This window comes from Nerophis lumbriciformis, linkage group LG29 (genome assembly GCF_033978685.3).
Source record: "Nerophis lumbriciformis linkage group LG29, RoL_Nlum_v2.1, whole genome shotgun sequence".
NCBI classification, from domain to species: Eukaryota; Metazoa; Chordata; class Actinopteri; order Syngnathiformes; family Syngnathidae; genus Nerophis; species Nerophis lumbriciformis.
In genome coordinates this window covers 24,521,286-24,546,936 of record NC_084576.2, presented here as the reverse complement: position 1 = coordinate 24,546,936, position 25,651 = coordinate 24,521,286, and the positions used below count along the sequence as shown (strand labels likewise).

The window sequence follows — 25,651 nt, the reverse complement described above, 5'->3', positions numbered from 1 at the left end:
GTCCGCATTGACACTTAGAGAGGGGAATGTGGAGTCTGATGCTCTAGTGCAGAGTTAGATGAGGACAAAGAGGTCTGTGAAGAACGTATTAGCACGTCAGACGGGGCGCGTCCCTACCGTGTGGTCTCCATCCGTAGAGACTCCCCGCGGGAATCAAACACGCGCACACTCAGCCACTTGAGCTCCAGCTTATCAGTCCTCGACGTCCCAGCTGATCCCCTCCCGAACGTCATGTGGCCTCATTTGCGCACCTGATGGATGTCAGTTCTTCAAGTGCTCCCCATCACGAGTCGCTGTGATCCTAACCCAGGATTGGTGCTCTCTTGCTCCTCTCCTGGGGTCTCCTCCACACTCTTGACGCCACCACGTGTCCTAACTGGAAAGCTTAGTGTCTTGAAGTGTGATGATTACATTTTTATTCTGCTGATTAGCATCATACAAACCTCAAAACCAGTGAAGTTGGCACGTTGTGTAAATGGTAAATAAAAACAGAATACAATGATTTGCAAATCCTTTTCCACCAATATTCAATTGAATAGACTGCAAAGACAAGATATTTAATGTTCACACTGGTAAACTTTGTTATTTTTTGCAAATATTAGCTCATTTGGAATGTGATGCCTGCAATATGTTTCAAAAAAGCTGGCACAAGTGGCAAAAAAGACTGAGAAAGTTGAGGAATGCTCATCAAACACTTATTTGGAACATCCCACAGGTGAACAGGCTAATTGGGAACAGGTGGGTGCCATGATTGGGTATGTAAGCAGCTTCCATGAAATACTCGGTCATTCACAAACAAGGATGGGGCGAGGGTCACCACTTTGTCAACAAATGCGTGAGCAAATTGTTGAACAGTTTAAGAACAACATTTCTCAACCAGCTATTGCAAGAAAGGTAGGGATTTCACCATCTACGGTCCGTAATATCATCAAAAGGTTCAGAGAATCTGGAGAAATCACTGCACGTAAGCGATGATATTACGGACCTTTGATCCCTCAGGCGGTACTGCATCAAAAAGCGACATCAGTGTGTAAAGGATATCACCACATGGACTCAGGAACACTTCAGAAAACCACTGTCAGTAACTACAGTTGGTCACTACATCTGTAAGTGCAATTTAAAACTCTACTATGCAAAGCAAAAGCCATTTATCAACAACACCCAGAAATGCCGCCAGTTTGGCTGAGCCCGAGCTCATCTAAGATGGACTGATGCAAAGTGGGAAAGTGTTCTGTGGTTTGACGAGTCCACATTTAAAATTGTTTTTGGGAACTGTGGACGTCGTGTCCTCCGGACCAAAGACGAAAAGAACCATCCGGATTGTTATAAGCGCAAAGTTGAAAAGCCAGCATCTGTGATAGTATGGGGGTGTGTTAGTGCCCAAGGCATGGGTAACTTACACATCTGTGAAGGCACCATTAATGCTGAAAGGTACATACAGGTTTTGGAGCAACATATGTTGCCATACAAGCATCGTTATCATGGACGCCCCTGGCAAAACGATGCCAAGCTACGTGTTACAACAGTAAAAGAGTGCGGGTACTAGACTGGCCTGTCTGTAGTCCAGACCTGTCTCCCATTAAAAATGTGTGGCGCATTATGAAGCCTAAAATACCACAACAGAACAACTTAAGCTGTACATCAAGCAAGAATGGGAAAGAATTCCACCTGAGAAGCTTCAAAAATGTGTCTCCTCAGTTCCCAAACGTTTACTGAGTGTTGTTAAAAGGAAAGGCCATGTAACACAGTGGTAAAAATGCCCCTGTGACAACTTTTTTGCACCGTGTTGCTGCCATTAAATTCTAAGTTAATGATTATTTGCCAAAAAAAAGTATGATAAAAGTATAATTATTCATGTGTATAAATGTAATTAATCATGTGCTAAAGTTATAAAAATGTCCCGCTCCCCCTCAGACGTACATCCAGACGGCCACGCTGACGGTGTCTCTCAGCCTCAGCGCCTCCGTGTCACTGGGGATGCTCTACGTGCCCAAGGTCTACGTCATCATCCGCCACCCGGAGCAGAACGTTCCCAAACGCAAGCACAGCTTCAAGGCCGTGGTCACGGCCGCCGCCTTGAGCAGCAAGCTGTCGCAGCTGGCGGCCCAGCGGCCCAACGGCGAGGCCCAGACCGAGCTCTGCCAGGGCGTGGAGGCTGCCGGTGAGTGTGGGCGGGGCTTAGACAGGAAGCGGCACAAAAAGGTTTGTTTACTCGTCAGCGATGCGTCCGCTCGTTATCTGCCAGCAGCAGTTTGGCGTCTGAATAGCATCACGCCGCCTACTTCCTGCTCCCTCGCCGTCTTAGCAACGCCGCTTACGAAGCTTTGAGGGGAAAAGACGTCTTTTGTCCAACACATAAAGACTACTTACATCCAAAACAAACTCAAAAAGTACAAAAGTGGTGCAGACGGCCATGTTTGTACTTCACCATGGAGACACTCATTTCCCTCCAACAAACATAAATATTAAATACAAACAGAATGAGACCACTTTGATACATTTAGAACCTGATCTACTGAGATCCAAATAAGTACTAAATAGTGTGTACAAAGTGTGATATTGTGTGTACTATTTATAATTGATGTCACCATGGAGACACTCATTTCCCTCCAACAAACATAAATATTTTTAATCTAATAAACTATACACTTGAATTTTTATATTTTTACTATAATTATGCACATGAATAATAATTTTTTGTCACAAATCTACACATGAATCATTATTTTTTTAATCATAATTATTCACATGAATAATTATATATTAATCAACTTTACACAATAATAATTATATTTTTATCATAATTATGCACATGAATAATTATATTTTTAATCACAACTATACACTTAAATAATTATATTTTAATCATAATTATGCACATGAATAATTATATTTTTTATCACAACTATACACTTGAATAATTATATTTTTATCATAATGATGCACGTGAATAATTATTTTATCATAATTGTATTTTCATCACAACTATGCACATTACTAATTATATTTTTTATCACAACTATACACTTGAATTTTTATATTTTTATTATAATTATGCACCTGAATAATAATTTTTTGTCACAAATATACACATGAACTATTATTTTTTTAATCATAATTATTCACATGAATAATTATATATTAATCAACTTTTCACAATAATAATTATATTTTTATCATAATTGTGCACATGAATAATTATATTTTTAATCACAACTATACACTTAAATAATTATATTTTAATTATAATTATGTACATGAATAATTATATTTTTTATCACAACTATACACTTGAATAATTATATTTTTATCATAATGATGCACGTGTCAAATTATTTTATCATATTTGTATTTTCATCACAACTATGCACATTACTAATTATATTTTTTTATCACAACCATACACTTTAATTTTTATATTTTTATTATAAGTATGCACATGAATAATAATTTTTTGTCACAAATATACACATGAATCATTATTTTTTTGATCATAATTATTCACATGAATAATTATGTATCAATCAACTTTACACAATAATAATTATATTTTTTATCATAATTATGCACATGAATAATTATATTTTTAATCACAACTATACACTTAAATAATTATATTTTAATCATAATTATGCACATGAATAATTATATTTTTTTTATCACAACTATACACTTGAATAATTATATTTTTATCATAATGATGCACGTGAATAATTATTTTATCATAATTATATTTTCATCACAACTATGCACATTACTAATTATATTTTTTATCACAACTATACACCCATCCATCCATCCATTTTCTACCGCTTATTCCCTTTGGGGTTGCGGGGGGCGCTGGAGCCTATCTCAGCTACAATCGGGCGGAAGGCGGTGTACACCCTGGACAAGTCGCCACCTCATCGCAGACAACTATACACTTGAATTCTTATATTTTTACTATAATCATGCACATGAATAATAATATTTTTTGTCACAAACATACACATGAATCATTATTTTTTTAATCATAATTAGTCACATGAATAATTATATATTAATCAACTTTACACAATAATAATTATATTTTTATCATAATTATGCACATGAATAATTATATTTTTAATCACAACTATACACTTAAATAATTATATTTTAATCATAATTATGCACATGAATAATTATATTTTTATCACAACCATACACTTGAATAATTATATTTTTATCTTAATGATGCACGTGAATAATTATTTTATCATAATTATATTTTCATCACAACTATGCACATTACTAATTATATTTTTTATCACAACAATACACTTGAATTTTTATATTTTTACTATAATTATGGACATAAATAATCATTTTTTGTCACAAATATACACATGAATCATTATTTTTTTAATCATAATTATTCACATGAATAATTATATATTAATCAACTTTACACAATAATAATTATATTTTCATCATAATTATGCACATGAATAATTATATTTTTAAGCACAACTATACACTTAAATAATTATATTTGAATCATAATTATGCAAATGAATAATTATATTTTTTATCACAACTATACACTTGAATAATTATATTTTTATCTTAATGATGCACGTGAATAATTATTTTATCATAATTATATTTTCATCACAACTATGCACATTACTAATTATATTTTTTATCACAACTATACACTTGAATTTTTATATATTTTTACTATAATTATGCACATGAATAATAATTTTTTGTCACAAATATACACATGAATCATTATTTTTTAATCATAATTATTCACATGAATAATTATATATTAATCAACTTTACACAATAATAATTATTTTTTTACCATAATTATGCACATGAATAATTATATTTTTAATCACAACTATAACCTTAAATAATTATATTTTAATCATTATCATGCACATGAATAACTATATTTTTTAACACAACTATACACTTGAATAATTATATTGTTATCATAATAATGCACAAGAATAATTATTTTAATTATATTTTCATCACAACTATGCACATTACTAATTATATTTTTTATCACAACTATAAACATGAATATTTAAATTTTTAGCATAATTATACAAATGAATACTTATATTTTTATTACAACTATACACATGAATAATTATATTTTTATTACAACTATACACATGAATATATATATATATATTTATATTTTATCACAACTATTGCACATTAATAATTATATTTTTATCATAATTGTGCACATTAATTATATTTTTATCGTAACTATGCACATTGCTGATATACATATTTATATAAGGTTGACCTTATATGTTACATTTATATATTGTTACATTGTTTACATTATACTATATATTTATATTACATTACATGACATTGTTAATAAACAGAATGGGGCTGCTTTGATACATTTTGTACATTTAGAACCTGATCTACTGAGATCTAAATAAGTACTAAATAGTGTGTACAAAGTGTGATATTGTGTGTACTATTTATAATTGATAACAAGTACGAAAGTGGTGCAGACGGCCATATTTGTACTTCACCATGAAGACCCTCATTTCCCTCCAAAAAACATAAATATTTTTTATCACAACTATACACTTGAATTTTTGTATTTTTACTATAATTATGCACATGAATAATAATTTTTTGTCACAAATATACACATAAATCATTATTTTTTAATCATAATTATTCACATGAATAATTATATACTAATCAACTTTACACAATAATAATTATATTTTAATCATAATTATGCACATGAATAATTATATTTTTTATCAGAACTATGCACATAAATAATTATATTTTTATCATAATGATGCATGTGAATAATTATTTTATCATAATTATATTTTCATCACAACTATGCACATTACTAATTATATTTTTTATCACAATCATACACTTGAATTTTTATATTTTTACTATAATTATGCACATGAATAATAATTTTTTGTCACAAATATACACATGAATCATTATTTTTTTAATCATAATTATTCACTTGAATAATTATATGTTAATCAACTTTACACAATAATAATTGTATTTTTATCATAATTATGCACATGAATAATTATATTTTTAAACACAACTATACACTTAAATAATTATATTTTAATCATAATTATGCACATGAATAATTATATATTTTTTTATCACAACTATACACTTGAATAATTATATTTGTATCATAATGATGCACGTGAATAATTATTTTATCATAATTATATTTTCATCACAACTATGCACATTACTAATTATATTTTTTATCACAACTATAAACATGAATACTTACATTTTTATCATAATCATACAAATGAATAGTTATATTTGTATTACAACTATACACATGAATAATTATATTTTTATTACAACTATACACATGAATATACATATTTTTATCATAATTTTGCACATTAATTCTATTTTTATCGTAACTATGCACATTGTTGATATACATATTTATATATGGTTGACCTTATATGTTACATTTATGTATTGTTACATTGTTTACATTATACTATATATTTATATTACATTACATGACATTGTTAATAAACAGAATGGGGCTACTTTGATACATTTTGTACATTTAGAACCTGATCTACTGAGATCCAAATAAGTACTAAATAGTGTGTACAAAGTGTGATATTGTGTGTACTATTGATCATTGATAACCAGTACAAAAGTGGTGTAAATGGCCATATTTCAACAACACCCACCAACCCATTCATATATTCTAGGACAATTGTGCTAGTATCAATATTTTTTAAAAATTCCCAGTTTTCCCGAAATTTCCAGGAAAATTCCTATTCAAATGACGTATTGAAGTTCTCAAAATATTGCGCCATTTTCTACCTGACTCAGAGCTTTCAACCATCCACACTCACACTACTCTTCCCAAATCTCAAAGGCGAAACATGTTTTCCTTGTCCCCAAATTCCCGTAATTTCCAGGAATTTCTCCCCATTGACAACGAATGGGAAATATACAACCGACTCATATACAACATTTCTCAACTGATTCGAACCGTTCCAACATCCACTCATGCCCCTCACCTTGGACAATGAAACTTCTATTTTCCAAGTACCAAAAAAAATTCCAGGAATTCCCAGAATTCCCGGTTTTCCAAAGCCCTCTTTTCAGCACTTGCTGGAAAGTTTTCTCAGACCGCATTTTTCAACCATTTCTGACCATTCTACCTTCAAAACATTCTTCTTAGTTGTGACAACAAATGTTGTACAACTTTCCGGTTTTCCCCTAATTCCAGGAATTCCTAAACACCCATTCTCAATTTCAACTGTTACGTCAACATTTTTCAAATGATTACAAAAATTCCAACACCAACCCATTCATATATTTGAGGACAATTGTGCTAATATCAATATTTTCACAAATGTGCGGTTTTCCCAAAATTCCTAAATTTCCAGGAAATTCTCATTCAAATGAATGGACGTATTGAAATTCTCAAAATATTGCGCCACTTTTTACCTGATTCAGACCTTTCAACAATCCACACTCACACTACTCTTCTGAAATATCGAAGGCAAACAAGTTTCCCTGTCCCCAAATTCCCGTAATTTCCAGGAATTTCTCCCCATTGACAACGAATGGGAAATATACAATCAACTGAAAATCCCACATTCCTCATCTGATCCGAACCGTTCCAACACCCACGCACCCTGGATATTCAAGCCAGCATGTTTCCCGGTTTGGAAAATTACCTGATTACCCAGAATTACCAGGAAATTACCATTTTACAAGTTCAAAACAAGTCCAGAAATTCCCAGAATTCCCGGTTTTCCAAAGCTCTATTTTCACCTCTTGCTGGAAAGTTTTCTCAGACCGCATTTTTCAACCGTTTCTGACCATTCCACCTTCAAAACATTCCTCTTAGTTGGGACAACAAATGTCTCTGTTTTGTTTTTTTGTACAAATTTCCGGTTTTCCCTAAATTCTATGAATTCCGAAACACCCATTCTCAATTTAACTGTTATGACTTCAACATTTTTCAAATGATTCCAAATATTTCAACACCAACCCATTCATATCTTCGAGGACAATTGTCTTAGTATCAATATTTTCAAAAATTCTTGGTTTTCCCAAAATTTCCAATTTTCCAGGAAATTCCCATTCAAATAAATGGACGTATTCAAATTCTCAAAATCTTACGCCACTTTTTACCTGATTCAAACCTTTCAACCATCCACACTCAGTCCTCTTCCAAGATCTTGAAGGCAAAAACATGTTTTCCCTGTCGCGAAATTCCCGGAATTCCCAGGAAATTCTCCCCATTGACAATAAACGAGAAATATACAATCGACTGCATATCCCACATTTCTCATCCGATTTGACCCGTTCCAACATCCATTCACTCCAATCACCCTGGAATTTCAAGCCAGCATGTTTCCCGGTTTGGAAAAATCCCTGATTACCCGGAATTACCAGGAATTCCCCCCCGTTGACAATGAATGGGCAATATACAAACCTCTCCATATCCCACATTTCTCAACCGAGTCTACCATCCACACACTCCACTCACCGTGGACAATGGAACTACCATTTTCAAGTTAAAGAAAATTCCAGGAATTCCCTGTTTTCCAAAGCCCTATTTTCACCTCTTACTGGAAAGTTTTCTCAGATCGCATTTTTCAATCGTTTCTGACCATTCTACCTTCAAAACATTCCTCTTAGTTGTGACAACAAATGTCCCTATTTTTTTCTTGGACAAATTCCCGGTTTTCCCAAAATTCCAGGAATTCCGAAATGCCAATTCTCAATTCAAACTGTTATACGTCATAATTTTTCAACCGATTCCAACACCAACCCATTCATACTATCTAGGACAATTGTGCTAGTATCAATATTTTCAAAAATTCTCAGTTTTCACGAAATTTCCAGGAAATTCCTATTCAAATGAATGGACGTATTCAAATTCTCAAAATTTTGCGCCACTTTTTACCTGATTCGGACCTTTCAACCATCCACACTCACTACTCTTCCGAGATCTTGAAGGCGAAAACATGTTTTCCCTGTCCCCAAATTCCCAGAATTCCCAGGAAATTCTCCCCATTGACAATAAACGAGAAATATACAAATGACTGCATATCCCACATTTCTCATCCGATTTGACCCGTTCCAACATCCATTTACTCCACTCACCCTGGAATTTCAAGCCAGCATGTTTCCCGGTTTGGAAAAATCCCTGATTACCCGGAATTACCAGGAATTCCCCCCCGTTGACAATGAATGGGCAATATACAAACCTCTCCATATCCCACATTTCTCAACCGAGTCTACCATCCACACACTCCACTCACCTTGGACAATAAAACTACCATTTTCCAAGTTAAATTTTTTTCCAGGAATTCCCGGTTTTCCAAAGCCCTATTTTCACCTCTTACTGGAAAGTTTTCTTAGATCGCATTTTTTAACCGTTTCTGACCATTCCACCTTCAAAACATTCCTCTTAGTTGTGACAACAAATGTCCCTATTTTTTTTCTTGTACAAATTCCCGGTTTTCCCAAAATTCCAGGAATTCCGAAATGCCAATTCTCAATTCAAACTGTTATACGTCATCATTTTTCAACCGATTCCAACACCAACCCATTCATATTATCTAGGACAATTGTGCTAGTATCAATATTTTCAAAAATTCCCAGTTTTCACGAAATTTCCAGGAAATTTCTTTTGAAATGAATGGACGTATTCAAATTCTCAAAATCTTGCGCCACTTTTTACCTGATTCAAACCTTTCAACCATCCACACTCACTACTCTTCCGAGATCTTGAAGTTGAAAACATGTTTTCCCTGTCCCCAAATTCCCGGAATCCCCAGGAAATTCTCCCCATTGACAATAAACGAGAAATATACAATCAACTGCATATCCCACATTTCTCATCCGATTTGACCCGTTCCAACATCCACTCACTCCACTCACCCTGAACATTCAAGCCAGCATGTTTCTTGGTTTGGGAAATTCCCTGATTACCCGGAATTACCAATAATTTCCCCCCCGTTGACAATGAATGGGAAATATACAAACCTCTTCATATCCCACATTTCTCAACCGATTCGAACCGTTCCACCATCCGCTCACTCCACTCACCTTGGACAATGAAACTACCATTTTCCAAGTTCAAAACATTTTAAAAAATTCCCAGAATTCCCTGTTTTTCAAAGCCCTATTTTCACCTCTTACTGGAAAGTTTTCTCAGATCGCATTTTTCAACCGTTTCTGACCATTCCACCTTCAAAACATTCCTCTTAGTTGCGACAACAAATGTTTCTATTTTTTTTGTTGTACAAATTCCCGGTTTTCCCAAAATTCCAGGAATTCCGAAATACCAATTCTCAATTCAAACTGTTACTAATTTTACAACCGATTCCAAAAATTCAAACACCAACCCATTCATACCATCTAAGACAATTGTGCTAGTATCAATATTTTCAAAAATCCCCAGTTCTCCCAAAATTTCCAGGAAATTCCTTTTCAAATGAATGGACGTATTCAAATTCTCAAAATTTTGCGCCACTTTTTACCTGATTCGCATCCACACACACTCCTCTTCGAGATCTCAAAGGCAAAACATGTTTTACCATTCCCAAAATTTCCAGGAATTTCTCCCTATTGACAATGAATGGGAAATACACAATCTACTGCACATCCCACATTTCTCAACCGATTTGAACCGTTCCACCATCCGCTCACTCCACTCACCTTGGACAATGAAACTACCATTTTCCAAGTTCAAAACATTTTCAAAAATTCCCAGAATTCCCTGTTTTTCAAAGCCCTATTTTCACCTCTTACTGGAAAGTTTTCTCAGATCGCATTTTTCAACCGTTTCTGAACATTTCACCTTCAAAACATTCCTTTTAGTTGCGACAACGAATGTCCTTATTTTTTTTGTTGTACAAATTCCCGGTTTTCCCGAAATTCCAGGAATTCCGGAATACTATTTCTCAATTCAAACTGTTACTAATTTTACAACCGATTCCAAAAATTCAAACACCAACCCATTCATACCATCTAAGACAATTGTGCTAGTATCAATATTTTCAAAAATCCCCAGTTCTCCCAAAATTTCCAGGAAATTCCTTTTCAAATGAATGGACGTATTCAAATTCTCAAAATTTTGCGCCACTTTTTACCTGATTCACATCCACACACACTCCTCTTCGAGATCTCAAAGGCAAAACATGTTTTACCATTCCCAACATTCCAGGAATTTCTCCCTATTGACAATGAATGTGAAATACACAATCTACTGCACATCCCACATTTCTCAACCGATTTGAACCGTTCCACCATCCGCTCACTCCACTCACCTTGGACAATGAAACTACCATTTTCCAAGTTCAAAACATTTTCAAAAATTCCCAGAATTCCCTGTTTTTCAAAGCCCTATTTTCACCTCTTACTGGAAAGTTTTCTCAGATCGCATTTTTCAACCGTTTCTGACCATTCCACCTTCAAAACATTCCTCTTAGTTGCGACAACAAATGTTTCTATTTTTTTTGTTGTACAAATTCCCGGTTTTCCCGAAATTCCAGGAATTCCGAAATACCAATTCTCAATTCAAACTGTTACTAATTTTACAACCGATTCCAAAAATTCAAACACCAACCCATTCATACCATCTAAGACAATTGTGCTAGTATCAATATTTTCAAAAATCTCCAGTTCTCCCAAAATTTCCAGGAAATTCCTTTTCAAATGAATGGACGTATTCAAATTCTCAAAATTTTGCGCCACTTTTTACCTGATTCGCATCCACACACACTCCTCTTCGAGATCTCAAAGGCAAAACATGTTTTACCATTCCCAAAATTTCCAGGAATTTCTCCCTATTGACAATGAATGGGAAATACACAATCTACTGCACATCCCACATTTCTCAACCGATTTGAACCGTTCCACCATCCGCTCACTCCACTCACCTTGGACAATGAAACTACCATTTTCCAAGTTCAAAACATTTTCAAAAATTCCCAGAATTCCCTGTTTTTCAAAGCCCTATTTTCACCTCTTACTGGAAAGTTTTCTCAGATTGCATTTTTCAACCGTTTCTGACCATTTCACCTTCAAAACATTCCTTTTAGTTGCGACAACGAATGTCCCTATTTTTTTGTTGTACAAATTCCCGGTTTTCCCGAAATTCTAGGAATTCCGAAATACCAATTCTCAATTCAAACTGTTAGTAAGTCATAATTTTACAACCGACTCCAAAAATTCAAACACCAACCCATTCATACCATCTAGGACAATTGTGCTAGTATCAATATTTTCAAAAATCCCCAGTTCTCCCAAAATTTCCAGGAAATTCCTTTTCAAATGAATGGACGTATTCAAATTCTCAAAATTGTGCGCCACTTTTTACCTGATCCGCATCCACACACACTCCTCTTCGAGATCTCAAAGGCAAAACATGTTTTACCATTCCCTAAATTTCCAGGAATTTCTCCCTATTGACAATGAATGGGAAATACACAATCTACTGCATATCCCACATTTCTCAACCGATTTGAACCGTTCCAACATCCACACACTCCACTCACTCTGGACATTCCAGCATTTCCCAGTATTGTGTTGTGATAATCAGCACAAATTCTGCATATTTATGAAGACAAACACACAAAACGGATTTTGTGATCTAGTCTGATGACACCTTCATGTGGCTTGTGTTTTGTCGCACAGCTGTTCCCACCAAAACCACCTACGTCAGCTACGCCAACCACGCCATCTAAACAGGACCCTGCGGACTGTCTCCAGAGTGATCCGGGGGGGAAGTGAACTCCGGGTTTTAGTGTTTACACGAAAGGAGCCAAAAAAAAAGCGGACGGTGATGAGCAGAAAGTCAGAGAAGAAAGAGAATGAGAAACGTGTTTTGTTGTCGTTTTTGAAAATCGTGCTGTCGGGTACTTGGCCCACTTTTATTCGTCTGTCGACCCGCTCAGAGGCGAGTCTGTCGTTGTTTTTTGGACTTCTGGTGGTGAACATGTGACTGAAGTGAAGCATGCTGGGATTTGTTTGTTGTTTTGTATTTTTACAAAAAGGTCTATTTCTAATAAAGCAAAGGTTGAAAACATTGCAGAGGCGTTCTTGTCCAGAAAGTCCAGAAAGGTTCGGGTTGACTTCATGGAATTGAACCATCAGTCCACGCAAGTACCACCATAATGAGCAGCAATAAAGTACAGTAGCGTAGTAGGCCTATGTATTCATTAGAAACCAGGCAAAGGTTTTACAAACCCTAAGACCAGTGAAAATGGCACGTTGTGTAAATCATAAATAAAAACAAAATTTGCAAATCCTTTTCAACTTATATTCAACTGAATAGACTGCAAAGACAAGATACTTAACGTTCGAACTGGAAACCTTTGTTATTTTTTTGCAAATATTAGCTCATTTGGAATTTGATGCCTGCAACATGTCTCAAAAAAGCTGGCACAAGTGGCAAAAAAGACTGAGAAAGTTGAGGAATGCTCATCAAACACTTGAGCACAGGTGAACAGGCTAACTGGGAACAGGTGGGTGCCATGATTGGGTATAAAAGCAGCTTCCATGAAATGCTCAGTCATTCACAAACAAGGATGGGGCGAGGGTCACCACTTTGTGAACAAATGCGTGAGCAAATTGTTGAACAGTTTAAGAAAAACCTTTCTCAACCAGCTATTGCAAGGAATTTAGGGATTTCACCATCTACGGTCCGTAATATCATCAAAAGGTTCAGAGAATCTGGAGAAATCACTGCACATAAGCGATGATAGTACGAACCTTCGATCCCTCAGACGGTACTGCATCTAAAAGCGACATCAGTGTGTAAAGGATATCACCACATGGGCTCAGGAACACTTCAGAAAACACACTGTCAGTAACTACAGTTTGTCGCTACATTTGTAAGTGCAAGTAAAATTCTATCATGCAAAGCGAAAGCCATTTATCACCAACACCCAGAAACACCGCCAACTTCCCTGGGCCCGAGCTCATCTAAGATGGACTGATGCAATGTGGAAAAGTGTTCTGTTGTCTGACAAGTCCACATTTCAAATGGTTTTTGGAAACGGTGGACGTTGTGTCCCCCGGAACAAAGACGAAAAGAACCATCCGGATTGTTCTAGGCGCAAAGTTGAAAAGCCAGCATCTGTGATGGTATGGGGGTGTATTAATGCCCAAGACATGGGTAACTTACACATCTGTGAAGGCGCCATTAATGCTGAAAGGTACATACAGCTTTTGGAGCAACATATGTTGCCATCCAAACAACGTTATCATGGACGCCCCTGCTTATTTCAGCAAGACAACGCCAAGCCACGTGCTACAACAGCGTGACTTCATAGTAAAAGAGTGCGGGTACTAGACTGGCCTGCTTGTAGTCCAGACCTTGAAAATGTGTGACGCATTATGAAGCCTAAAATCCCACAACGGAGACCCCCGGACTGTTGAACAACTTAATCTGTACATCAAGCAAGAATGGGAAAGAATTCCACCTGAAAAGCTTCAAAAATGTGTCTCCTCAGTTCCCAAACGTTTACTGAGTGTTGTTAAAAGAAAAAGCCATGTAACACAGTGGTAAAAATGCCCCTGTGACAACTTTTTTGCAATGTGTTGCTGCCATTAAATTCTAAGTTAATGATTATTTGCCAATCTTGTCTTTGTAGTCTATTCAATTGAATATAAGTTGAAAAGGATTTGCAAATCATTGCATTCTATTTTTATTTACCATTTACACAGCGTGCCAACTTCACTGGTTTTAGGGTTTGTATTTAACAAGTAATGGTTTTGACCACATTGCACGACTTTGGTCAAGTGATTCTTTGGCGTACCTCTAGATGGAGCCTGCGTACCCCTCGTGGCACACCTACCGCAGTTTGAGATTGACTGTACGATAATTCACTACTGTACTAGAGAGCCCAAGTCCGATTGTTGCTATTGCGTAGTCGATAAACGCGCCAGGGTTCCCGAGGTGAGTTTGACCTTCAAGGAGCTCCAAAGCTGGCAGGAAGCAAGGCCTAATTAGAGCCGGTCGATGGCAGGCGTGCGACAGATCGATGCACTCTTCCAGCGGGATCTCTTCATGCATGTCATGAATATTCCTAGCAGAAGACGCTGATGAAGCCTCGCAGCTTCCTGCCGATATTTCCCCTGACGAGGCTCCTGTTGCTCCTCCAAACGCACGCCACAACTTCCTGGAGGACTTCACTTGCAATTGGATATTTGAGCGCTGATGTTGCAAGTCTCCAGTTTTTGCGTGTGTCTTAGCTGACAGGTGGGGGTCGGTTCTGGTTCAGGAAGTCTTCCGGTCTCAGCTGGTCTGGCTCGGTCCAAAGAAGAAATAAAAAAGTACAAATCCAGAGTGACGATTGATGATAATAACATAACTTGACATTGTCTATTGTTACCAATATCTTGACTTAACGTCATATCGTTACTAATATCGTTACGTCATTTCATATCGTCACTAATATCATCACTAATATCGTCACTAATATCAAGACTTCACGTGATGTTGTTACTAATATCGTGACGTGACGTCATATCTGTATTAATATCGTAACTTCACGTTATATCGTTACTAATATCGGGACGTGACGTCATATCTGTATTAATATCGTAACTTCACGTCATATCGTTACTAATATCGCGACGTCACGTCCTATCGTTACTAATATCGTAACTTCACATTATAATCATAACTAACATCGTGACTTTGTGTCATATTGTAAATAATATCGTAACTTCACGTTATATAGTTACTAATATCGGAACTTCACGTCATATCGTTACTAATATCATTACGTCATTTCATATCGTCACTAACATCGTCACTAATATCGTCACTAATACCGTGACTTCACGTGATGTTGTTACTAATATCGTGACGTGACGTCATATCTGTATTAGTATCGTAACTTCACGTTATATCGTTACTAATATCGTGACGTCACGTCCTATTGTTACTAATATCGTAACTTCACGTTATATAGTTACTAATATCGTAACTTCACGTTATATAGTTACTAATATCGGAACTTCACGTCATATCGTTACTAATATCGTTATATCATTTCATATCGTTACTAATATCGTTACGTCATTTCATATCGTCACTAACATCGTCACTAATATCGTCACTAATATCGTGACTTCACGTGATGTTGTTACTAATATCGTGACGTGACGTCATATCTGTATTAATATCGTAACTTCACGTTATATCGTTACTAATATCGTGACGTCACGTCATCTCGTTACTAATATCGTAACTTCACGTTATATCATTACTAACATCGTGACTTTGTGTCATATTGTAAATAATATCGTAACTTCACGTTATGTAGTTACTAACATCGGAACTTAACGTCATATCGTTACTAATATCGTTGCGTCATTTCATATCGTCACTAACATCGTCACTAATATCGTGACTTCACGTGATGTTGTTACTAATATCGTGACGTGACGTCATATCTGTATTAATATCGTAACTTCACGTTATATCGTTACTAATATCGTGACGTCACGTCATCTCGTTACTAATATCGTAACTTCACGTTATATCATTACTAACATCGTGACTTTGTGTCATATTGTAAATAATATCGTAACTTCACGTTATGTAGTTACTAACATCGGAACTTAACGTCATATCGTTACTAATATCGTTGCGTCATTTCATATCGTCACTAACATCGTCACTAATATCGTGACTTCACGTGATGTTGTTACTAATATCGTGACGTGACGTCATATCTGTATTAATATCGTAACTTCACGTTATATTGTTACTAATATCGTGACGTCACGTCCCATCGTTACTAATATCGTAACTTCACGTTATATCATTACTAACATCGTGACTTTGTGTCATATTGTAAATAATATCGTAACTTCACGTTATGTAGTTACTAACATCGGAACTTAACGTCATATCGTTACTAATATCGTTGCGTCATTTCATATCGTCACTAACATCGTCACTAATATTGTGACTTCACGTGATGTTGTTACTAATATCGTGACGTGACGTCATATCTGTATTAATATCGTAACTTCACGTTATATCGTTACTAATATCGTGACGTCACGTCCTATCGTTACTAATATCGTAACTTCACGTTATATCATTACTAACATCGTGACTTTGTGTCATATTGTAAATAATATCGTAACTTCACGTCATATCGTTACCAACATCGTGACAACACGTCATATCGTTACTAATATCATGACTTTACATCATATCATTACTAATATCTTGACTTTGTGTCACATCGCTGCTAATATTGTGACTTCACATCATATTGTTACTAATATTGTGACTTTGCGTGATATAGTTACTAATATTGTGACTCCACGTCACATCGTTACTAATATCGTGATTTCACTTCATATCGTTACTAATATCGTGATTTCACTTCATATCGTTACTAATATCGTGATGTCATGTCATATCGTTACTAATATCGTAACTTCACGTCATATCGTTCCTAATATCGTTACGTCACGTCTTCTCGTTACTAATATTGTGACTTTGCGTGATCTAGTTACTAATATTGTCACGTCACGTCATATCGTTAATAATATCGTCACGTCACGTCATCTCGTTACTAATATTGTGACTTTGCGTTATCTAGTTACTAATATTGTTACGACACGTCATATCATTACTAATATTGTTACATCACGTCATCTCGTTACTAATATTGTGATCTAGTTACTAATATTGTTACGTCACATCATATCGTTAATAATATCGTGACGTCACGTCATCTCGTTACTAATATTGTGACTTTGCGTGATCTAGTTACTAATATTGTTACATCACGTCATATCGTTAATAATATCGTGACGTCACGTCATCTCGTTACTAATATTGTGACTTTGCGTGATCTAGTTACTAATATTGTTACGACACGTCATATCGTTACTAATATCGTTACGTCACGTCATCTCGTTACTAATATTGTGACTTTGCGTGATCTAGTTACTAATATTGTTACGTCACGTCATATCGTTAATAATATCGTGACGTCACGTCATCTCGTTACTAATATTGTGACTGCGTGATCTAGTTACTAATATTGTTACGTCACGTCATATCGTTAATAATATCGTTACATCACGTCATCTCGTTACTAATATTGTGACTTTGCGGGATCTAGTTACTAATATTGTTACGTCACGTCATCTCGTTACTAATATTGTGACTTTGCGTGATCTAGTTACTAATATTGTTACGTCACGTCATATCGTTAATAATATCGTTACGTCACATCATCTCGTTACTAATATTGTGACTTTGCGTGATCTAGTTACTAATATTGTTACATCACGTCATATCGTTAATAATATCGTGACGTCACGTCATCTCGTTACTAATATTGTGACTTTGCGTGATCTAGATACTAATATTGTTACGTCACGTCATATCGTTAATAATATCGTGACGTCACGTCATCTCGTTACTAATATTGTGACTTTGCGTGATCTAGTTACTAATATTGTTACGTCACGTCATATCGTTAATAATATCGTTACGTCACGTCATCTCGTTACTAATATTGTGACTTTGCGTTATCTAGTTACTAATATTGTTACGTCACGTCACATCGTTAATATCATGACGTCACGTCATCTCGTTACTAATATTGTGACTTTGCGCGATCTAGTTACTAATACTGTTACGTCACGTCATATCGTTACTAATATCGTTACGTCACGTCATCTCGTTACTAATATTGTGACTTTACGTGATCTAGTTACTAATATTGTTACGTCACGTCATATCGTTACTAATATTGTTACGTCACGTCATCTCGTTACTAATATCGTGATTTTACTTCATATCGTTACTAATATCGTTACATCATGTCATATCGTCAATAATATCGTGACTTCACGTGAAATCGTTACTTCTATTGTGACGCCACGTCATTCCGTTACTAACATTGAGACGTCACGTGATATCGTGACGTCATGTCATATCGTTATTAATATTGTGACTTTGCGTGATATAGTTACTAATATCGTGACATCACGTCATATTGCTACTAATATCGTAACTTCACGTCATATTGCTACTAATGTCGTAACTTCACATCAAATCGTTACTAATATCGTGACGTCATGTCATATCGTTACTAAAATCGTAACTTCACGTCATATCGTTACTAATATCGTTATGTCACGTTATCTTGTTACTAATATTGTGACTTTGCGTGATCTAGTTACTAATATCGTGACATCACGTCATATTGCTACTAATATCGTAACTTCACGTCATATTGCTACTAATGTCGTAACTTCACATCAAATCGTTACTAATATCGTGACGTCATGTCATATCGTTACTAATATCGTGACGTCATGTCATAGCGTTACTAATATCGTTATGTCACGTCGTCTCGTTACTAATATTGTGACTGCGTGATCTAGTTACTAATATTGTTACGTCACGTCATATCGTTAATAATATCGTGACGTCACGTCATCTCGTTACTAATATTGTGACTTTGCGTGATCTAGTTACTAATATTGTTACGTCACGTCACATCGTTAATAATATCGTTACGTCACGTCATATCGTTACTAATATCGTTACGTCACGTCATCTCGTTACTAATATTGTGACTTCGCGTGATCTAGTTACTAATATTGTTACGTCACGTCATATCGTTAATAATATCGTGACGTCACGTCATTTCGTTACTAATATTGTGACTTCTCATGATCTAGATACTAATATTGTTACGTCACGTCATATCGTTAATAATAACGTGACGTCACGTCATCTCGTTACTAATATTGTGACTTTGCGTGATCTAGTTACTAATATTGTTACGTCACGTCATATCTTTAATAATATTGTTACATCACGTCATCTCGTTACTAATATTGTGACTTTGCGTCATCTAGTTACTAATATTGTTACGTCACGTCACATCGTTAATAATATCGTTACGTCACGTCATATCGTTACTAATATCGTGACGTCACGTCACCTCGTTACTAATATTGTGACTTTGCGTTATCTAGTTACTAATATTGTTACGTCACGTCATATCGTTAATAATATCGTTACGTCACGTCATATCGTTACTAATATCGTTACATCACGTCATCTCGTTACTAATATTGTGACTTTGCGTGATCTAGTTACTAATATTGTTACGTCACGTCATATCGTTAATAATATCGAGAGGACGTTTCTCTGTCAGGCAGCGGCTCGGTGAAGAAGCTCGCTCCTAATTGGGCCTCAGGTGGTGTGCAGGTGTCAGACGTGCTGGCTCACAGTTCAGCGCCCGCTTGACCCCCCCCCTCCTCTCGGGCCCCGGGTGTGCCTCCCACTCGGGTGTATTTTTAGAACAACGTGGACGTAGTTATTGCAGGTATGAACAAAGCGGATTTAGGTTTTCATTTACATAAGTCAAGTCTCGCGCCACCTGCTGCTGTCAAGGTGCGTCACTTCTTGACAGGACGCACAGTCAAAGATCCTCTATGTGACAGGAGCGCTCTGCTGTTCCTAAAGAGAGCAAATATCCTCTATAAGACAAGAAGTCGTGTTCTAAAAGATTGTACAAGTGTACAAAAGTTGTGTACAAGTGTATTAAAGATGTGTACCTACACAAGTGACACGAGCCGTTTGTGAGAGACAAGTTGTGTTACGGTCCTTCGTGGTTGTCGGGGGCAACCGAGCACATCAAACGCTACCTGACAGGTGAGGCTTCCCGGTGACATCACTGCCTCACCAAGGCGCTTTGATGTTGACGGACGTGGACAAGATGTTGGCGATGATGCACGCCGTCGCAAAACAACCGCAGACATGTGAGGATGAGTAACACGCTGTATGAAGGCTCCTGTGTGTTTGTGTGTATGTGTGTGTGTGTGTGTGTGTCATTGCTTATTGACTTAGCAGGACAAGAGCGGTGAGACGTAAAGACAACATGTTATTTTCACGTCTAATTGAACATGACTAATCTTCCCCTTGAACACAGCTCATCATGTAATATTTATAATATATATACACACACACACACACATATATATACATATATACATACATATATACACATACAAAACCCAAAATCAGTGAAGTTTGCACGTTGTGTAATTCAATTGAATAGACTGCAAAGACAAGATATTTAATGTTCCAACTGAGAAACTTGTTTTTTTTTTGCATGGCCTTTCCTTTTTTAACAACCCTCAGTAAATGTTTGGGGACTGAGGAGACACATTTTTTAAGCTTCTCAGGTGGAATTCTTTCCCATTCTTGCTTGATGTACAGCTTAAGTTGTTCAACAGTCCGGGGGTCTCCGTTGTGGTATTTTAGGCTTCATAATGCACCACACATTTTCAATGGGAGACAGGTCTGGACTACAGGCAGGCCAGTCTAGTACCCGTACTCTTTTACCATGAAGCCACGCTGTGGTAGCACGTGGCTTGGCATTGTCTTGCTGAAATAAGCAGGGGCGTCCATGATAACGTTGCTTGGATGTTGCTCCAAAACCTGTATGTATGTAATGGTGCCTTCACTGATGTTAGCATGTTAACGTGTTAGCATCCACAGTCCGGCAATCCCCACCGCTGTTGTGCAGCGAAATAGCACAGACTTTTACATGCTAGTGTGTTAGCATGTTGGCAAGTTAGCATTTTGTTTGCATGTTCGTGTGGTAGCATGTTAACGTTTTACCATATTAGTGTATCAGCATGTTAGCATGTTATAATTTTAGTGTGTTAGCATATTAGCATAATAGCATGCTATTATGTTAGCATGTTAGCATATTAGCATGTTATCCTGTTAGCATTTTAGAATGTTAGCATGTTAATATGTTAGCGTGTTAGCATGTTAGTGTGTTAACATTTTAGCATGTTAGTGTGTTAGCATGTTAGCATATTAGCATAATAGCATGCTATTATGTTATCATGTTAGCATATTAGCATGTTATCCTGTTAGCATGTTAGCATGTTAGAATGTTAGCATGTTAATATGTTAGCGTGTTAGCATGTTAGTGTGTTAACATTTTAGCATGTTAGTGTGTTAGCATGTCAGCATATTAGCATAATAACATGCTATTATATTAGCATGTTAGCATATTAGCATGTTATCCTGTTAGCATGTTAGAATGTTAACATGTTAATATGTTAGCATGTTAGCATGTTAGTGTGTTAACATTTTAGCATGTTAGTGTGTTAGCTTGTTAGCATATTAGCATAATAGCATGCGATTATGTTAGCGTGTTAGCATATTAGCATGTTATCCTGTTAGCATGTTAGAATGTTAGCATGTTAACATGTTAGCGTGTTAGCATGTTAGTGTGTTAACATTTTAGCATGTTAGTGTGTTAGCATGTCAGCATATTAGCATAATAGCATGCTATTATGTTAGCATGTTAGCATATTAGCATGTTATCCTGTTAGAATGTTAGCATGTTAATATGTTAACATTTTAGCATGTTAGTGTGTTAGCATGTTAGCATATTATCTTGTTAGCATGTTAGTGTTTTAGCGTCCACAGTCTGACAATCCCCACCGCCGTTCTGTTGCGGCTCCGTTGTGCAGCAAAATAGCGCAGACTTTTACATGTTAGCGTGTTAGCATGTTATCATATTATTGTGTTAGCATGTTTGTGTGCTGGCATGTTAACATGTTAGCATGTTAGCGTATCAGCATGTTATCGTGTTGGTGTGTTTGTATGTTAGTATATTTGCGTGTTAGCATGTTAATGTGTTAACATTTCAGCATTAGCATATTATCTTGTTATGTTAGCGTGTTAGCATGTTATCATGTTAGTGTGTGAGCATATTATCTTAGTTGGCGTCAAGTGATGAAAATCCATGATTGTTAGGTAAAAAAGTTTGAATATAGCTTAAATGTTGGCACACAACATTAGCATGCTAACAAGGGAACAGCTAACATACGTCTAAAAGTAACAAAATCCATGTTTATTAAGTTAAAAAGTACAACATTGGCTACAATTATAACATAATAAAGGTGCTTGGTGTGTTTTGCAGCTAAATTAAACACAACCCACTGCAAAAAGTCAGTGTTCAAAAACAAGAAAAAAAGTACAAAAATGAGGTGTATTTTATTTGAACTAAGCAAAATGATCTGCCAATAGAACAAGAACATTTGGCTTGTCAAGACTTTCCAAAACAAGTAAAATTAGCTAACTTCAATGAACCCAAAAGTACCTTAAAATAAGAATATTCTCACTAATAACAAGTGCACTTTTCTCGGTAGAAAAAAAAACGAGACCTTTTTGCTCAAAATGTTGAAAAATATTCTTAAATGAAGTAAATGCTAGTGCCATTATCTTGACATAATGATATGCGCTCGGCATTACATTTCTTGAAACCAGCAAACTTATACTAAAAACGAATTTATTGTCTTTAATGGAAAGGCAACAAGGCAACCGCTTGTTACTCTCGGGGTCTCCTCGCCGCTCAGGCAAATCATATTGTCTAAAAATGCATTTTTCCATCGATAACATGACATCATCGCGCCAAGTGGGTGCTCTTTCAGTCAATTAGTGCGCATATATACAGCCTGACCCCCGGACAAAACATTTTTTATTGTCAATTTGAAGAATTCATCTGTATGTGCATGAACTATTTCTGTTCAAAATTGTTAGAAATGTCACATGTTAAATGTTTAAATATTAACTGTCAGTTTACTGTACTATGCCAACTGTACTACTTTATGAGTACGTATTTTCTATTGTTTCAAAGTCATGATTTTTTTGTTCATGCTTGAAATAAGAAATTATTACTTTAAAAAAGTAGTTTTGTACTTGTGAGTGTTTGCAACAGTTGATATTCTAGTTTCAAGCATGTTTTACTCAATATAGGTCATCAAATCTCAGCTACAAGCGGTAATATCTTACTGAGATCATTTAGGACCAAAACCCTTAAAGGGGAACATTATCACCAGACCTATGTAAGCGTCAATATATACCTTGATGTTGCAGAAAAAAGACCATATATTTTTTCAACCGATTTCCGAACTCTAAATGGGTGAATTTTGGCGAATTAAACGCCTTTCTATTATTCGGGAAGCAATCTGCCATTTTCTCAAACACCGAGTCAAATCAGCTCTGTTATTTTCCGTTTTTTCGACTGTTTTCCGTACCTTGGAGACATCATGCCTCGTCGGTGTGTTGTCGGAGGGTGTAACAACACGAACAGGGACGGATTCAAGTTGCACTAGTGGCCCAAAGATGCGAAAGTGGCAAGAAATTGGACGTTTGTTCCGCACACTTTACCGACGAAAGCTATGCTACGACAGAGATGGCAAGAATGTGTGGATATCCTGCGACACTCAAAGCAGATGCATTTCCAACGATAAAGTCAAAGAAATCTGCCGGAGTGTGTGAGCAATTCAGGGACAAAGGACCTCGGTAGCACGGCAAGCAATGGCGGCAGTTTGTTCCCGCAGACGAGCGAGCTAAACCCCCTGGATGTCTTGGCTCACACCGTCCCTTATGCCACCGAAGATGATCAAGAGAAGAATATCGACCCTAGCTTCCCTGGCCTGCTGACATCAACTCCAAAACTGGACAGATCAGCTTTCAGGAAAAGAGAGTGGATGAGGGTATGTCTACAGAATATATTAATTGATGAAAACTGGGCTGTCTGCACTCTCAAAGTGCATGTTGTTGCCAAATGTATTTCATATGCTGTAAACCTAGTTCATAGTTGTTAGTTTCCTTTAATGCCAAACAAACACATACCAATCGTTGGTTAGAAGGCGATCGCCGAATTCGTCCTCGCTTTCTCCCGTGTCGCTGGCTGTCGTGTCGTTTTCGTCGGTTTCGCTTGCATACGGTTCAAACCGATATGGCTCAATAGCTTCAGTTTCTTCTTCAATTTCGTTTTCGCTACCTGCCTCCACACTACAACCATCCGTTTCAATACATGCGTAATCTGTTGAATCGCTTAAGCCGCTGAAATCCGAGTCTGAATCCGAGCTAAGGAAAATGGACGGGTGTATATAACGATGGTTAAAATCAGGCACTTTGAAGCTTTTTTTTAAGGGATATTGTGTGATGGGTAAAATTTTGAAAAAAACTTCGAAAAAATAAAATAAGCCACTGGGAACTGATTTTTAATGGTTTTAACCCTTCTGAAATTGTGATAATGTTCCCCTTTAAAACAAGTAAAACACTCTAACATAAAATCTGCTTAGTGAGAAGAATTATCTTATCAGACAGAAAATAAGCAAATATCACTCTTATTTGAGATATTTAATTAGGGACCGCAATGTCCCTTTGGGACAGAGGACCCTATTGTAATTGTAAGGTTTTATTATTACTATACCGGCCGCCTCTTTGAGCTGTAATTTGACCCCTTTAACATGCTTCAAAACTCACCAAATTGGACACTCACCTCAGGACTGGCGAAAATTGCCATCTAATAAAAAACCAAACCCCAAAACTCAAAATTGCGCTCTAGCGCCCGCTAGGAAAAAATACAGACAAAACTGCGTATAACTTCCAGTAGGAATGTCGTAGAGACATGAAACAAAAATCTCTATGTAGGTCTCACTTAGACCTAGATTTCATACACTGACATCCTTCAGCAAAAATCAACAAGAAGTTAGCAATTTGCCCTTCAAAACAAACGTTTTGTAAAAACTGTCAAGGCTTGGT

The 25,651-nt window shown here is 36.2% G+C and overlaps 1 protein-coding gene across 2 annotated transcripts in view; it reads left to right on the top strand.

Moving 5' to 3' along the window:
- LOC133572040 (metabotropic glutamate receptor 8-like) overlaps positions 1-12,904 on the top strand; it is a 73,204-nt gene extending 60,300 nt beyond the window's left edge. For both annotated transcript variants that reach the window (XM_061924667.2, XM_061924668.2), the window contains 2 exons: positions 1,915-2,161; positions 12,703-12,904. In XM_061924667.2, the coding sequence (XP_061780651.1) occupies positions 1,915-2,161; positions 12,703-12,752 (297 nt within the window). In that variant the 3' untranslated portion in view covers positions 12,753-12,904. The remainder of the gene's footprint in view (positions 1-1,914; positions 2,162-12,702) is intronic.
- Positions 12,905-25,651: the final 12,747 nt, after the last annotated feature.